General features: G+C 44.0%; 1 protein-coding gene across 2 annotated transcripts in view; it reads right to left on the bottom strand.

The window, feature by feature from the left end:
- Positions 1-1,722: 1,722 nt before the first annotated feature.
- Positions 1,723-17,425, bottom strand: part of TCF7 (transcription factor 7) — a gene marked incomplete at its 5' end in the record, with an annotated part of 1,449,389 nt that continues 1,433,686 nt past the window's right edge. The window contains one exon of one of the 2 annotated variants that reach the window (XM_082255193.1): positions 1,723-2,046. In XM_082255193.1, coding sequence (XP_082111319.1) covers positions 1,764-2,046 — 283 coding nt within the window. In that variant the 3' untranslated portion in view covers positions 1,723-1,763. The remainder of the gene's footprint in view (positions 2,047-17,425) is intronic. The other variant, XM_082255194.1, reaches the window with a different exon arrangement.

Genomic DNA, 17,425 nt, shown 5'->3' with positions numbered 1-17,425 from the left:
CTTGTGTCTTTTTTCAACCTGACTAACTATGATACCATGTCACCTGGTTATTGTTTTTTTTTTTTTTTTTTGATCATCTGAGTTGTTTCTTGCATTCTGTAACGCTCCTGCGTTTTTGTAGTAGGCTGGATTTGCAGCTGCAGAATCTCCACTCAGTAGTCATGTAGAGATGTGTTGAATAACCAGATCCAACTCTCCAGACTCATCACTGTGGGCCTGTCAGTTTCAGCATACAGATATACACACTCAATAAGATGTTCCTGGAGTGATAGGATGTATATGTTAGTATGAAGATGATGTGCTGAAGGGACAGGTGTGAACAGTGACAGAGATGGTAAGCACTTGATAGAAATGTTCAGGAGAGTATTAGATGGTATTAGGTAGAATGCAGATAGGTTAGTAATCGAGTATGGTAACAGGTGGTAAGGACAGCAGATGACAAATACAGGATAGACTAACCCAGTGCAAGGATAGATGGTAGTAGACTCAAGAGCTAGCAATCTATATAACAGTGCAGATGATAGAATTAGTATGCATAGATAGTAACAGTCCTTAATGTGCAGAGGTAGATAGTGTAAGTAAGGTTATGGAGGATTCCCCTGTGGGGTACTTATCACTAGTAAGGTTAGTAGTAGAAGGGTCCAGTAGTGAGGGAGTGATCCAGTAGCGAGATACAGGGATCAGTAGCGAGGTTCCGGTCTGTTTCCAAGTAGAAGAGAATCGCTGGAGGTTCCGGTAGCAAGACAAGCTTGTAAGCATGTGGACACACAGGCAGGTTGAACGAACAATGTGAGAGAGAACGCCGGCGGTTGAAATAGCCGCTCTGCGGCGCTCGGCGATGACGTCATCCGTCTTAAAGGTGTATGCGTACCACCTAATTAGAAAGGTGGGACGCATATCAAAAGAAAATAGAAAATAAGGGTACCAGAATCTTACACATTCTGGTGCACTTGACTTCAATGCAGTAAAGCAATTCTGATTGCTAAAAAAAAGGAATTAAAAGAAAGAAATGCTTGCAATATATCACTCTGTGTGTAATGGATCTAAATAATAAATATGTTTCGCTTTTTGAACTGAATTACTGAAATGGAATATCATCAAAAAGTTAATTTAATATTTTCAGATGCGCCTGTATATTCCATTGTTTATGGCTGCAAACTATGTGTTAAGAACTCCTATTTTCCTAAATGTTATTAAAACAATACCGTGTGAGAAATAGGTTTTCTGTACACTCACAATTCTAAATTTAAAGTGAGAATACACATACATCTGACAAATATAAAAATAAGAACAAGTACTGCAACAAACCCAGACAACATCAGGAGTCAACAACTTTATGTCAGTTTTGCCAGTTTGAATGCACGCGGCAGATTTAGTCATACATTGCTAATACCCTTTACCGAACAGAGCAATATACTCTAGATGTAAGTCAAATACATGTAATAGGTCCTATCTTTAATATATCTGGTTTTGCTAGAATTGTGTAAACACTGCCACAAATACTTTGGAAGTAAAATAATTGATAGATTGTTCTATTGTCAAATTACAATTCTAGAATTATTACATTTTGAAGTACAGTAGTTCATTGGCAAAGTAGAAAAAATGCATGGCACAAGGAAAAGACAATGTCCTCAAAACACCTGGATCCTTTTTAAACTTAGTATTAGGCAAAAATGTAGAAAGTCTGCCCAGTTTTAAAACCGGTTTAAAAAAAAAAAAAAGTGTCCAATGCAGCAATAATGAACGCTGAGGGTTATACAATGCTACGTTGCCTTGACAGCTGTGGATTCTTCTAAAGGGATTAGTGGGATCAAAGCTTTAGGTCTGGGGAATTTGGCTTTGTCAGAAGCAAGAGCAGGGAAGTTTTTCTCACTTTGCGCAGAATCATCAGGGTTTGTAAGCGTGCAAGAACAACAAGCAGAAAATTCTATACTTTGGAGTAAATTCACTGGAGAGGAAGGCGAGTCTATAGCACTTCCATCGGAAGAAACAGGGCTGCTGCAGCGTCCTTCTCCTTGTAGGTACCGAATGCATTTCTTTTTCCTCCTAAGAACAGTAAAGAGCGTTATATGTAAACAAATGGTTGATTGATCAATGTATACATTAATGTTACACAGTCTTCTACAATAGAAAATATAACAGCCTGACTGTGAAATGCCAGCCATACACAGGTGGTCACATAAAATTTGGGAAAATATTTGATGAAGTATTTTTATTCTCCAGAATTTAAGTTAAAGTTAACTGTAGAGTCAGTGAAGACAGTAAAACGAGCATTGTTGGATTCTTCTTACTGCCAAAAACAGATTTATAACAATTGGTAAAGACATTTCTATAGTTCCTCAAACAGTCATGTCCAGTATGAATTACCTACAGAATCTCACAAAAGTGAGTACACCCCTCACATTTTTGTAAATATTTTATTATATCTTTTCATGTGACAACACTGAAGAAATGAAACTTTGCTACGATGTAAAGTAGTGAGAGTACAGCTTGTATAACAGTGTAAATTTGCTGTCCCCTCAAAATAACTCAACACAGCAATTAATGTCTAAACCGCTGGCAACAAAAGTGAGTACACCCCTAAGTGGAAATGTCCAAATTGGGCCCAATTATGCATTTTCCCTTCCAGGTGTCATGTGACTTGTTAGTGTGAATAGGTATGAATAGGGAGCAGGTGTGTTCAATTTGGTGTTATCGCTCTCACTCTCACTCTCTCATACTGGTCCCTGTTAGTTCAACATGGCACCTCATGGCAAAGAACTCTGAGGATCTGAAAAAAAAAGAATTGTTGCTCTACATAAAGATGGCCTAGGCTACGTAGAGTCAGGTCCACAAATATTGGGACATCGACACAATTCTAATCTTTTTGGCTCTTTACAACACCACAATGGATTTGAAATGAAACAAACAAGATGTGCTTTAACTGAAGACTTTCAGCTTTAATTTGAGGGTATTTACATCCAAATCAGGTGAACGGTGTAGGAATTACAACAGTTTGTGTATGTGCCTCCCGCTTTTTAAGGGACCAAATGTAATGGGACAGATTAACAATCATAAATCAAACTTTCACTTTTTAATACTTGGTTGCAAATCCTTTGCAGTCAATTACAGCCTGAAGTCTGGAACGCATAGACATCACCAGACACTGAGTTTCATCCCTGGTGATGCTCTTCCAGGCCTCTACTGCAACTCAGTTCCTGCTTGTTCTTGGGGCATTTTCCCTTCAGTTTTGTCTTCCGCAAGTGAAATCTGATTCAGATCAGGTGATTGACTTGGCCATTGCATAACATTCCACTTCTTTCCCTTAAAAAACTCTTTGGTTGCTTTCGCAGTATGCTTCGGGTTATTGTCCATCTGCACTGTGAAGCGCCGTCCAATGAGTTCTGAAGCATTTGCGAATATGAGCAGATAATATTTTTCCGAAACACTTCAGAATTCATCCTGCTGCTTTTGTCAGCAGTCACTTCATCAATCAATACAAGAGAACCAGTTCTATTGGCAGCCATACATGCCCACGCCATGACACTACCACCACCATGCTTCACTGATGAGGTGGTATGCTTTGGATCATGTGCAGTTCCTTTCCTTCTCCATACTCTTCTCTTCCCATCACTCTGGTACAAGTTGACCTTGGTCTCATCTGTCCATAGGATGTTGTTCCAGAACTGTGAAGGTTTTTTTTTTCTTTCTTTTCAATAAGTTTTTATTAAAGATTTTCAACATACAATAACATATTTCGTTAGCATTGCATAGAACATGATAATACAACATGAGAAAATATAGCTCATATCACAACTTGTACATACATTACACAGAGCCCCTCAGAGTTCTAGCCAATTCCCTAGGGAACCTCAAGCCCGCGCCAGGCGACATAGCCGGGTTGCCCCAAAGGGCCCAGGTGGGAAACCCAAGGAGCTCGGCACCCCTTCGGGAGCATACTGTGCCCATGCCCCCCGGGCTCCCACCCCCCCCCAGCCAGATCCCCAGCAAGCGTGCATGGGTCCCCAGTACACTAGTCCCATATCCCATATCTCTTCCTCCCAGCCAACCTGGAGCATGGGACAGAACCGGTCTCCGAAGACTCTGCTGTGATAGGATACATAACAAGAATGGAGTAGATAACACTCAAATGTTGAAAACCAGTAGACTATCAACTGGACAGTCCAAACAAACAAAACCTCCTGTATTCAATAAACAATCAGCAATTCCAATTCACAAGCAAGTGAATAGCAAACGTGCTCAATTAGGGTATTTATCTAGCCACCCCCTCCATTGCTGCTGGAATGTCTGGAAATTATTTCCCGAGCTAAAAAATGTGAAGGTTTTTATAGATGTTGTTTGGCAAACTCTAATCTGGCCTTCCTGTCTTTGAGGCTCACCAATGGTTTACATCTTGTGGTGAACCCTCTGTATTCACTCTGGTGAAGTTTTTTCTTGATTGTTGACTTTGACACACATACACCTACCTCCTGGAGAGTGTTCTTGATCTGGCCAACTGTTGTGAAGGATGTTTTCTTCACCAGGGAAAAAATTCTTCGGTCATCCACCACAGTTTTCCATGGTCTTCCAGGTCTTTTGGTGCTGCTGAGCTCACCGGTGCGTTCTTTCTTTTTAAGGATGTTCCAAACAGTTGATTTGACCACACCTAATGTTTTTGCGATCTCTCTGATGGGTTTGTTTTGGTCTTTTTCAGCCTAATGATGGCTTGCTTCACTGATAGTGACAGCTCATTGGAACTCATATTGAGAGTTGACAGCAACAGATTCCAAAAGCAAATAGCACACTTGAAATGAACTCTGGACCTTTTATCTGCTCCTTGTAAATGTGATAATAAGGCAATAATACACACCCGGCCATGGAACAGCTAAGCAGCCAATTGTCCCATTACTTTTGGTCCCTTAAAAAGTGGGAGGCACATATACACACTGTTGTAATTCCTACACCTTTCACCTGATTTGGATGTAAATACCCTCAAATTAAAGCGGAAAGTCTGCAGTTAAAGCACATCTTGTTTGTTTTATTTTAAATCCATTGTGGTGGTTTATAGAGCCAAAAAGATTAGAATTGTGTCAATGTCCCAATATTTATGGACCTGACTATATAAAAAGATTGCCAAGACCCTGAAACTGAGCTGCAGCACGGTGGCCAAGACCATACAGCGGTTTAACTGGACAGGTTCCACTTAAACCAGGCCTCACCATGGTCGACCAAAGAAGATGAGTGCACATGCTCAGCATCAGATCCAGAGGTTGTCTTTGGGAAATAGACGTATGAGTGCTGCCAGCATTGCTCCAGAGTTTGAAGGGGTGGGGGGGTCAGCCTGTCAGTGCTCAGACCATATGCCCCACACTGTATCAAATTGGTTTGCATGGTTGTCATCCCAGAAGGAAGCCTCTTCTAAAGATGATGCACAAGAAAGCCCACAGTTTGCTGAAGACAAGCAGACAAGGACATGGATTACTGGAACCATGTCCTGTGGTCTGATGAGACCAAGATAAACGTATTTTGTTCAGATGGTGTCAAGCGTGTGTGGCGGCAACTAGGTGAGGAGTACAAAGGCAAGTGTGTCTTGTCTACAGTCAAGTATGGTGGTGGGAGTGTCATGGTCTGGGGCTGCATGAGTGCTGCCGACACTTGGGAGCTACAGTTCACTGAGGAAACCATGAATGCCAACATGTACGGGGACAAACTGAAGCAGAGCATGATGCCCTCCGTTCGGAGACTGGGCCGCAGGGTAGTATTTCAAAACAAGGACCCCAAACACACCTCCAAGATGACCACTGGCTTGCTAAAGAATCTGAGGGTAAAAGTGATTGACTGGCCAAGCATGTCTCCAGACCTAAACCCTATTGAGTAACCTCAAACGTAAGGTTGAGGAGCACAAGGTCTCTAACATCCACCAGCTCTGTGATGTCGTCATGGAGAAGTGGAAGAGGACTCCAGTGGCAACATGTGAAGCTCTGGTGAACTCCATGCTCAAGAGGGTTATGGCAGTGCTGGAAAAGAATGTTGGCCACACAAAATATTGACACTTCGGTTCCACTTTGGACATTTCCACTTAGGGGTGTACTCACTTTTGTTGCCAGTGGTTTAGACATTAATGGCCATGTGTTGAGTTATTTTGAGGGGACAGCAAATTTATACTGTTATACAAGCTGTACACTCACTACTTTACATTGTAGCAAAGTGTAATTTCTTCAGTGTTGTCACATGAAAAGATATAATAAAATATTTACAAAAATGTGAGGGGTGTACTCACTTTTGTGAGATACTGTATGCGCACTAGGTATTTCTTATTTTGTATTAAATTGGCAGCAAACCATTATTTTTAAACCCTGTAAGACAATTGCATAATGTGCTAGTATGCATTACATATTAGCACTTGTATAAAACAATACGATTTTTGTAAGATCTTACCGTAAAACATTTTTCTCTGATGTCTATTGACAGACGCAGCCTCATCTTCATGAGCTGTGTGGGTTATGCTGCCACCTGCAGGAGTAGTCTAGGCAGTATGTTAGTACAACGTTTTTACATATACTCGCCCACGGGACTGTCCCTCCAGACATAACCCTCACAGACATAGCCCAGCACATCAGTTTAGTTGTGAAGTGAAGACAAAAAAAACATCCCCATCAGAGGGATGGGTGCTGCGTCTGTCAATGGACATCAGAGAAAAAGATTTTACGGTAAGATTCTACGGTAAGATCTTACAAAAATCGTATTTTCTCTATCATCCATTGACAGACGCAGCTTCATCTTCATGAGCTATGTGGGACATCCCAAAGCAGTATAGGCATGAGGGGTGGGTAAAACGGAACCATAAAGTAACGTAATATCCAAAGGCTAAACCTAGCCATCTGGGTAACGTAAAGCTCAACCAAAACAACATGAGCTCACCCAGGTAAAAAAACCCCTAAGAGAATAAGAAAAAAACATTCTCTTATGGAACAGCAGCCTGCAAAACCTTGAGGCTAAAAGAGGCACTTGAAGAAGCCAACAAATCCACCTTGTTAAATTTGGTAAATATGGTAAATATGTGTGCAAAGACGACCAAGTCGCTGCCTTACAAACCTGTACGACCGAGGCCTGATGGCGAAAAGCCTAAGAGGCACTCAGTGCTCTAGTAGAATGAGCCTTCACAGGGAATGGAGGAACCTGACCCTTGAGTGAATAAGCCTGAACAACCGTCTGCCTGATCCATCTCGAAATGGTCGCAGCAGACGCAGCCAAATCTTTGCGAGTACCGTCCGTAAGGACAAAGAGAGAGTCCAATTTCCTAAAGGACTCAGTAACCATCAGATAAACCCTTACTGCCCGAACCACATCCAGAGAGTGCAAGAAAATTTTCTTGGGATGCTTAGGCTTCAGGCATAAGGAAGGCAACGCAATGTCTTCATTAAGGTGAAAATCCCACACCACCTTAGGGAGAAAAGACGGTTTGGGCCGGAGGACCACTTCATCCCTGTGGACCACCAAATAAGGTGAACGACAGGATAGCGCCGCCAACTCAGAGACTCTGTGAGCAGAAGTAATAGCCACTAGGAAGGCAACCTTCTGTGACAAGGAAAGCAGATAAATCTCCCTGAAGGGGAGGCTTTTGAAGAACAGCCAAAACCAGACTGAGATCCCACGGCCATAACGGGGATCTCCTCGGAGGAGCCAGATGATGCACCCCTGGATGAAAGTGTGAATCAAGCTATTAGTGGCCAACGGATGTTAGAAGTAAACAGCCAAGGCCGACACTTGGCCCTTGATAGTACCCAACGCCAAGAGTTGCTCAACCCCTTTTTGTTAAAAAGGCCAAAACCCTAGCTATAGAAAACAAGCGAGGGTGCAGCTGCAGCGATTCACACCATGAAATGTACGATTTCCACATTCAATGATAGAACTTCCTGGAAGTCGACTTCCTGGCCTTCAAAAGGGCAGGAATCACTGAGTCAGACAGACCTCTATCCCTCAACACCTTGCTTTCAATAGCCAAGCCGTTAAAGCCAGCGACAGTAAAGCAGGATGGAAGATCGGTCCTTGAGACAGTAGATCTTCCCGCAGAGGAAGTCTCCATGGAGTTTCTACGACCATTTTTACCAGGTTTGCGTACCAAGACCGCCGAAGCCAGTCTGGTGCCACCAGAATGACTGGAATGCCTTCCATTGACACCTGGCGAAGAAACCTCGGCAGGAGTACGAGCGGAGGGAAAGCATAAATCGGCCGATACTGGCTCCAAGGAGCCACCAGAGTGTCTGTGGCGTTGGCCAGAGGATCCCAAGACCCGGCTACTAACCGCTGAACTTTCCTGTTGAGGTGAGACGCAAAACAGATCCACCTCCGGAGTCCCCCACTGGGCACACAGGAGATGAAACATCTCCGGATGAAGGGACCATTCTCCTTTATCCAACACCTGACGACTGAGGTAATCTGCTTGCCAGTTCCCCATCCCTGGAAAGTGGACTGCGGAAAGAGCCGGGACATTTTGTTCCACCAAAAACAGAATCTCGGCCACCTCGTTGGCCGCCAGGACACTCTTGGTGCCCCCTTGATGATTGATGTAAGCCACGGCCGTGGCATTGTCCAACTGTATCCGAACCGGAGAGACGCATAGCCGACCCTTCCAGTGAAGCAGCCAGAGCTTGATGACTCTTAGCTCCAGAATATTGATCAGCAAGGAAGACTTTTCCATCGCCCAAGTCCCCTGGGCACAGAGATTCCCCAGCACTCCACCCCAGCCTGACAGGCTGGCGTCCGTGATGACCACCGTCCAAAACACCGGCAGGAAGGACTTGCCATGGCACAGGGCAGGTGACCGGAGCCACCAAGAAAGAGCTGACTTTGTTAGATGGCTCAAGTGAATCTTCTGGTCCAATGACCGAGGATCTCTGTTCTATTTCGCCAGAATCTCCTTTTGCAAAGGTCTCGAGTGAGACTGAGCAACCGGGGCCCTTATGCAAGCCTGCAAGGAGGACTGATCAGTCGACATCAGCAACCTGACTGCTTTTGCAGCTTCTGAATTTTGTCCAGGGGGAGAAAGACCCTTGCCAGAGCAGAGTCGAGAGTCATCCTCAGATAAGTGACCCATACTGATGGCGTCAGAGCAGATTTTATGAAATTGAAAGTCCAAACGAATTCTTAAAGGGTCTGAATCATGATAGAGATGTTGCCCAACAGATCCGAATGAGAGTCTGCTCGCAACAGGAGATCATCCAGATATCCAACAATTGAGATACCTCACCGACGTAACAAGGCCAGCACAGGGTTCAGGACCTTGGTAAACACTCTGGGAGCCGAGGGGAGACCAAAGGGTAAAGCCACAAATTGAAAGTTCTCCTCTGCCACTGTAAGTTTGAGAAATCGCCGGTGTCCCTTGAAAATGGGGACGTGGAGATACGCATCCTTGAGATCGATGGACGCAAGAAAGTCCCCCTGATTCAATGATGCCGCCACTAACCGTACGGACTCCATTTGAAACTTCTGCACCCGCACAAATCGGTTCAGAGCTTTGAGATCCAGAATTGGACACACCTTGCCCTCCTTTCTGGGCACCGTGAACAGGTTTAAATAGAAACTTTGAGAGCGTTCCTGCTGAGGAACCGGCACAAACACCCCTTGTACCAGAAGATCTTGCACAGCCTGCCGCGGATCCTTCAAACACGCTGGAGACAGGCGAAGATTTGACTGAAAAAAACCTGTCCCCTGGCCGGGACCAGAATGCTACCTTGTACCCAGAACAAATAAGTTTGTAAACCCAATCTTCCTAAATGAAGGAAGTCCAGGGTTCCTGGAGGAAGCACAGATGCCCCCCCACCCCTGAGCCGGGTGAGGGCGCCCCTCCATGCTGAAGAGGACTTGTCAGCCTCACCGGACTGACTGGCCTTGGGCTTGCCCCAATGCTTTTTAGCCCCTCCAGAAGCTCTGAACTGCTTACCTTTTTCTTGCACCCCAGAGGCACGAAAAAAACACTTGTGAGCAGAAAACGAGGGACCCCGCTAAGTACGGGGGGAGTCTTACCCTTGGAGGATTGAGGAAGAAGAGTACTCTTCCCGCCAGTCAAGCCCTTGATCAACTCATCCAATGAGTCGCCAAACAAACACTCTCCAAGAAAGGGGAGGTCAGCTAGGGCTTTCTTAGTAGCTTGGTCAGCCGACCAGCTCTTCAGACAAACCATGTGTCTCAAGGCAATGTCCACGGCCGAAACCCTGGCCACCAGGGGAGCTGCATCCATAGACGCATCACACAAGAACACCAGAGCCTGGATCACCTGGTCCAACAGTTCCAGCTGTTCTGGAAGAACAGTCTTGGGGTCCAAAGACTCCCTCAAACCCCTAATCTATTCCGTCACCGTCTGTGAGACTAAAATAGACACAAACACTGGTTTCAAAATAGAACCCGCCAACACGTGAAGATGGCGGGAAAGGGATTCCAACTGCCTGTCCACTGGATCCGTAAAAAACGGGGAATCTTCCACAGGCACAAGAGTAGATTTGTTTAATCTGGAGACAGGATGGTCCACTTTAGGTGGCACTGTCCAACTTTTGAAACAAAAGGATACTGGCGTTTAAAGCGTTTTGGCACAACTAACACGTGCTTAACGCGTGTAACGCTCCTGCGTTTTTGTTATAGGCTGGATTTACAGCTGCAAAATCTCCACTCAGTAGTCATGTAGAGATGTGTTGAATACCAGATCCAACTCTATGAGATGTTCCTGGAGTGATAGGATATATATGATAGTATGAAGGTGATGTGCTGAAGGGACAGGTGTGAACAGTGACAAGGATGGTAAGCACTTGATAGGTTTGTACAGGAGAGTTCAAGATGGTATTTAGGAATGCAGATAGGTTAGTATCGAGTATGCTAACAGGTGGTGAGGACAGCAGATGACAAATACAGGATAGACTAACCCAGTGCAAGGATAGATAGTAGTAGACAGGAGAGCTAGCAATCTATGCAGCAGTGCAGATGATAGATGGTAGTAGACAGAAGAGCTAGCAATCTATGCAGCAGTGCAGATGATAGATGGTAGTAGTCTCAAGAGCTAGCAATCTATGTAACAGTGCAGATGATAGGATAGTATGGATAGGTAGTAACAGTCCTTAATGCAATAGTAGTAGTGTAAGTTATGGAGGTTTCCCCTGCGGGGTACTTATCACTATAGTATAGTAGTAGAAGGGTCCGGTGATGAGGAAGTGATCCAGTAGCGAGATACAGGGATCAGTAGCGAGGTTCGGGTCTGAGGAAGTGATCCTGGTTGCGAGATACAGGGATCTGTAGCGAGGTTCCACAGCGAGACACTCTTGTAAGCATAGATGCAAGGCAGGTTGAACGAACATGTGAGTGAGAATGCCGGCGGTTGAAATAGCCGCTTTGCGGCGCTCAGTGATGACAGCATCGGTCTTAAAGGTGTATGCGCACCTACCAGAAGAGAATGGTGGGACGCATACACGGAATGGAAAGTGGAATAAGGGTACCAGAGGTACCAGAACATTACAGTACCCCCCCCCCCTTAAGGCCGGCTCCGGAAGGCCTCTAGAACTGGTTTTTCCGGGTATTTAGAGTGAAAATTTGAATCAGTCTAGGGGCATGTATATCAGAGGTATCCAGCCAGGTGTCGTCTTGGGGCCCATAGTTCTTCCATCGTACTAGATATTGGAGTCTTCTTCTGTGGATACGAGAATCCAGAATCTCCTTTATCTCAAATTCTTCTCCGCCTTCAACTTGTACAGGAGGTGGAGGTGGGATGGTAGGCCTTATTCCTTGGTTAGGAACATGTGGCTTCAATAGCGACACATGGAAGATGGGATGGATCTTGAGATCTGCTGGTAAGGTGAGCTGTACTGCAGCTTTTCCAATTAGTTTCCTGATTGGGAAGGGTCCCAAGAATAAAGGCCCAAGCTTTTTGCTAGGGATCTTTAATCTTAAATTTTTTGTTGATAGCCAAACGAGGTCCCCAATAACATACTGAGGAGAAGGTCTTCTACGAAGGTCGTAGTACCTTTTTTGTTGACTAAGAGCGTGTGATATGGTAGTATTGAGTAAACCCAAAGAGTCTTTTATTTGGGTAAGGTAATCCGAGGCTACTGGGTTACTCGATGGCAGGATGCGTGGTGGAAGAAGAGTGGCATGAAACCCATAGTTCAAGTAGAACGGACTTTGCTTCGTAGTACTGTGGGTTACGTTGTTGTAAGCAAATTCCGCTAGAGGAAGGAGATCCACCCAATCATCCTGTAGGTATGATGTGTAGCAGCGTAGATATTGCTCAATGCACTGGTTGACTCTTTCAGTCTGTCCGTTGGTCTGAGGATGGTAGGGAGAAGTGAGCTTTCGCTCAATGCGTAAAATTTGACAAAGTGCTTGCCAAAATTTAGAGATAAATTGTGAACCACGGTCGGACAAAAGAGTCTTTGGAATTCCATGCAACTTGAACACATGTTTCATCAGTAGTTCCGCTGTTTGTTTGAATGAAGGTAGTCTACGGATAGCGATGAAATGTGCCATCTTTGTCAAGTGGTCCACTGACACTAGGATGGTATTAAATCCTTTGGAAGGTGGTAGTTCTACTATGAAATCTAAGGACACAACTTCCCATGGAAACTGGGGTATTGGTAGACTACAAAGTAGTCCAGATGGTTTTGTAGTGTCAATTTTGGACCTTGCACAGATGTCACATGAAGAAACAAATTTTTGTACAGACGTCTTCATATCAGGCCACCAAAACTGCCTGGTGAGCAAATTGAAGGTTTTCGTCATACCCATATGTCCTGCCATGGGTACATCATGCGATAACTCCAAGATCTTGGTGCGCATAGTAGGGGGTATGTAAAGTTTGTCATTGTAATAGAGGAAGCCTTCTGCATCAGTACTTAGTTGTGGTGGAGGTGAATCCATTCCTATACTGTGCAAAATCTCTTCCTTCAAGGATCGGACAACACCAATAATGCGTTCATAGGGTATTATGGGAATGGAAGGGATTTCGGCGCAGTTATCTTCGGTTAGTCGTGATAGCGCATCCGCTTTTTTATTTTTGTCTGCAGGCGTATAGGTCACTAAGAAATTAAATCTTAAAAAGAATAATGAATATCGTACCTGCCGGTGGGAAAGAGTCTTGTTAGTCTGGAGGTATTGAAGGTTTTTATGATCTGTATATATGAGTATTGGTAACTGGGTACCTTCGAGCAGATGTCGCCAATTCTCCAGTGCCAATTTTATGGCAAGCAACTCCTTTTCACCCACTGGGTAATTCACCTCTGGGCTGCTTAGTGATTTTGAAAAGAAAGCAACTGGGTGGAGTGATGAAGTTTTGTTGGTCGTTGGGAGAGAACTGCTCCTACTGCCATATTTGACGCATCTACCTCTAGAATATATTGGAGGGATGGGTCTGGATGGCGTAGTATGGGAGCAGAAGTGAAGCTTGATTTTAACAAGCAGAAAGCTTGATTTGCTTCTTCTGACCATTTGAATGGTTTTTTTATACTTGTCAGTTGTGTGAGAGGTCTCACAATGGCGGAAAAGTTCTTGATGAACTTCCTATAGAAGTTCGAGAATCCTAGGAATCGCTGTAGGGCCTTACGAGTTGTTGGTATAGGCCAGTCTAGAATACAGGATATCTTACTCATATCCATCTTAATTCCAGTTTTGGATATGAAGTATCCTAGAAATAATATTTCTTCTTTATGAAATAGGCATTTTTTTAATTTCACGTATAGACTGTGTGAGAGCAGTCTGGACAACACAAGTCTTACATGTTTTATGTGTTCAGGCATAGATCGAGAATAGATAAGTATATCGTCTAGGTATACTACAACACAGACATCAAGTAAGTCTCTAAAGATGTCGTTTATGAATCTTTGGAAAGCTGCGGGAGCATTACATAGCCCGAATGGCATCACAAGGTATTCGAATAGTCCGTATCTGGTTCTGAATGCTGTTTTCCACTCATCCCCGTCACGGATTCGGATTAGGTTGTATGCCCCTTTCAGGTCTAATTTGGTGAAATAAGTTGCCCCACGCACTTGTTCAATAAGTTCAGGGATAAGCGGCAAAGGATATCGATCCTTTATCGTAATCGTGTTTAATTGCCTATAATCGATAATAGGCCTGAGACTGGAATCCTTATTGCGGACAAAGAAAAGTCCTGCAGCAGTGGAAGAAGTAGAGGGTCTAATGAACCCTTTTGTCAAATTCTCATCCAAGTATTCCTTGAGGTGAGAAAGTTCATCCTGTGAAAGGGGATAAACATGTCCGAAAGGCAATTTGCTGTTAGGGAGTAGATCGATAGTGCAATCGTAATCCCTATGGGGAGGCAACACTTGAGCATTTTTCTCAAGGAACACTTCGGACAGATCCTGAGAGCATAGTGGTGCAATTTCATCTGACACCACAGACAGAATCTTCCCATAAGATGGGAGGTTACATGTATTCTCACAATAGTGAGAAGGGAAAACCAAAGTCCGTTTTTTCCAATCTATGATTGGTTGGTGTGTGTGTAACCAGGGAAGTCCCAAAATAATAGGAAAATGGGGTGAGGATAGTATATCAAAAGTGATGGTCTCCACATGTGACTCGTTGGTAGTGGCAAGGAGTGCCTGTGTCTGGTTGGTGATTGGACCAGAAGACAGTGGAATACCATTAATGAAACTAACAGAAACAGGCTTAGATTTTGAAATAATAGGTATTTTATTTAAGGTAACAAAGAGTGTATCAATATAGTTTCCACAAGATCCAGTGTCGACCATAGCCTTGGTGGTGATCCTAGTTTGGTCCCACTGTAATATTAAATGAACAAAAAGATAGGGGTTAGAAAAGGAAGTCGTTAATCCTCCCAGCAAGACATGTGAACACTCACCCTCTTTTTTGCGAACAAGGCGACAGGTGCTTATCAAATGATCCGGGGATGCACAATACATGCAGAGATTTCTGGATGTTCTTCTAGCTCGTTCAGTAGTCGTTAAAGGTGGGCGTATGGTTCCTACATCCATGGGAGTAGGGTCAACGGCCGAAATCCGAGAAGGACTAGACAATGGCATTCCCATCTTTTCAGCCCTTCTTTCTCGCAGTCGTCTGTCGATGTTGATACTAAGTTGTATCAAGGCCTCCAAGGTGCCAGGTAAATCCACTCGGGCGAGCTCGTCTTTAACAGCTTCCGATAACCCGAGTCTGAATTGAGTTCGCAAAGATGTGTCATTCCACCCTGAATCAAGGGTCCTTCTTTTGAACTCAGATACAAAGTCTTCTACAGGTCTCCTTCCTTGTTTCAAGGCCCTCAACTGCATATCAGCAGTACTCTGCCTATTGGGGTCATCGTATAAGCTGGTGAGTTCCGCTAGGAATAAAGAATAGGTGTTGAGAATCTGATCATTATTCTCAAAGAGAGAGTCTGCCCAGGCCCGTGGATCACCCGTCAAGTATGAACGGTACAGACTTTTATTTGATCAGTGGGGTATGTACGAGGCTTTAACAAAAAAAGCAATTGACATGCGTTTTTGAATTCCCGAAATTTTTTCCGGTCGCCTGTAAACACTAGAGGGGGGTTTATTTTAGGTTCAGGAGGCTGAACAGCAGTAAGCCGTGAGAGCTGGGTTACCTGCTGTGTTAAAGTCTGATTCTTTTCTTGTACGTCAGTCAGAGCAAGTATTAACGCTTTTACTTGTTGTGTTAATTGTGTCACTTGAGTGAGTAATTCTGCTGAATCCATTTTTAAGGTTCGTTCAATCTGTAACGCTCCTGCGTTTTTGTTATAGGCTGGATTTACAGCTGCAAAATCTCCACTCAGTAGTCATGTAGAGATGTGTTGAATACCAGATCCAACTCTCCAGGACTCATCACCGTGGGCCTGTCAGCTTCAACATACAGATATATACACACTCAATGAGATGTTCCTGGAGTGATAGGATGTATATGATAGTATGAAGGTGATGTGCTGAAGGGACAGGTGTGAACAGTGACAAGGATGGTAAGCACTTGATAGGTTTGTACAGGAGAGTTCAAGATGGTATTTAGGAATGCAGATAGGTTAGTATCGAGTATGCTAACAGGTGGTGAGGACAGCAGATGACAAATACAGGATAGACTAACCCAGTGCAAGGATAGATAGTAGTAGACAGGAGAGCTAGCAATCTATGCAGCAGTGCAGATGATAGATGGTAGTAGACAGAAGAGCTAGTAATCTATGCAGCAGTGCAGATGATAGATGGTAGTAGTCTCAAGAGCTAGCAATCTATGTAACAGTGCAGATGATAGGATAGTATGGATAGGTAGTAACAGTCCTTAATGCAATAGTAGTAGTGTAAGTTATGGAGGTTTCCCCTGCGGGGTACTTATCACTATAGTATAGTAGTAGAAGGGTCCGGTGATGAGGAAGTGATCCAGTAGCGAGATACAGGGATCAGTAGCGAGGTTCGGGTCTGAGGAAGTGATCCTGGTAGCGAGATACAGGGATCTGTAGCGAGGTTCCACAGCGAGACACGCTTGTAAGCATAGATGCAAGGCAGGTTGAACGAACATGTGAGTGAGAACGCCGGCGGTTGAAATAGCCGCTCTGCGGCGCTCAGTGATGACAGCATCGGTCTTAAAGGTGTATGCGCACCTACCAGAAGAGAATGGTGGGACGCATACACAGAATGGAAAGTGGAATAAGGGTACCAGAGGTACCAGAACATTACAACGCGCCGCCATTGGTCATTCACAATATTGTGAAAAGTGTCGGGACAAGGGAAAACCTTATAAACAAAAAGAATAGTGCAGCGCTTAAAATTGACAATCATAAAAGTATAAAAAGTCCATAAAGTCCATAGAGGAGAGATGTTAAATTAAGATGCCCTTAATGTGAGAAAAGGGTTAAATAAGACACCAATTCGTGAATCCTTCCATCATAAGAATTACTGCCTCTCACCTCCAGTCCCTGACCACCAAGGGTAATTTGGCATGAATTTCTGACAAATCCTGAGTTTCCACACTCGACCACCAGGGATCAGCAGTAAGACAAGATAGGGAATGGAACAAAACCTCCACACCACTCCTGGACTTGGCTCAAACAGACCGTCATACAAGGAGAGAAATAAAGCAATCTAAGTGCTCTCTGTCATCCTTGATAACGTTTATTAATAAGAGATTAAAATTACTCACAGACAAAGCACTGTCTCAGTGCTTAATGTAGGCATTGTACACATCTCATATATGCCTACATTAAGCACTGAGACAGTGCTTTGTCTGTAAGTAATTTTAATCTCTTATTAATAAACGTTATCAAGGATGACAGAGAGCACTTAGATTGGTTTATTTCTCTCCTTGTATGACGGTCTGTTTGAGCCAAGTCCAGGAATGATGTGGAGGTGTGGAGATTTTGTGCAATTCCCTATCTTGTCTTTCTGCTGACCCCTGGTGGTCTAGTGTGGAAACTCAGGATTTGTCAGAAATTCATGCCAAATGACCCTTG

Source organism: Pelophylax lessonae, assembly GCF_965119305.1.
Source record: "Pelophylax lessonae genome assembly, chromosome: 4".
Lineage (NCBI taxonomy): Eukaryota > Metazoa > Chordata > Amphibia > Anura > Ranidae > Pelophylax > Pelophylax lessonae.
The sequence above is the reverse complement of the archived record's forward strand: the minus strand, read 5'-3'. Positions and strand labels throughout refer to the sequence as shown.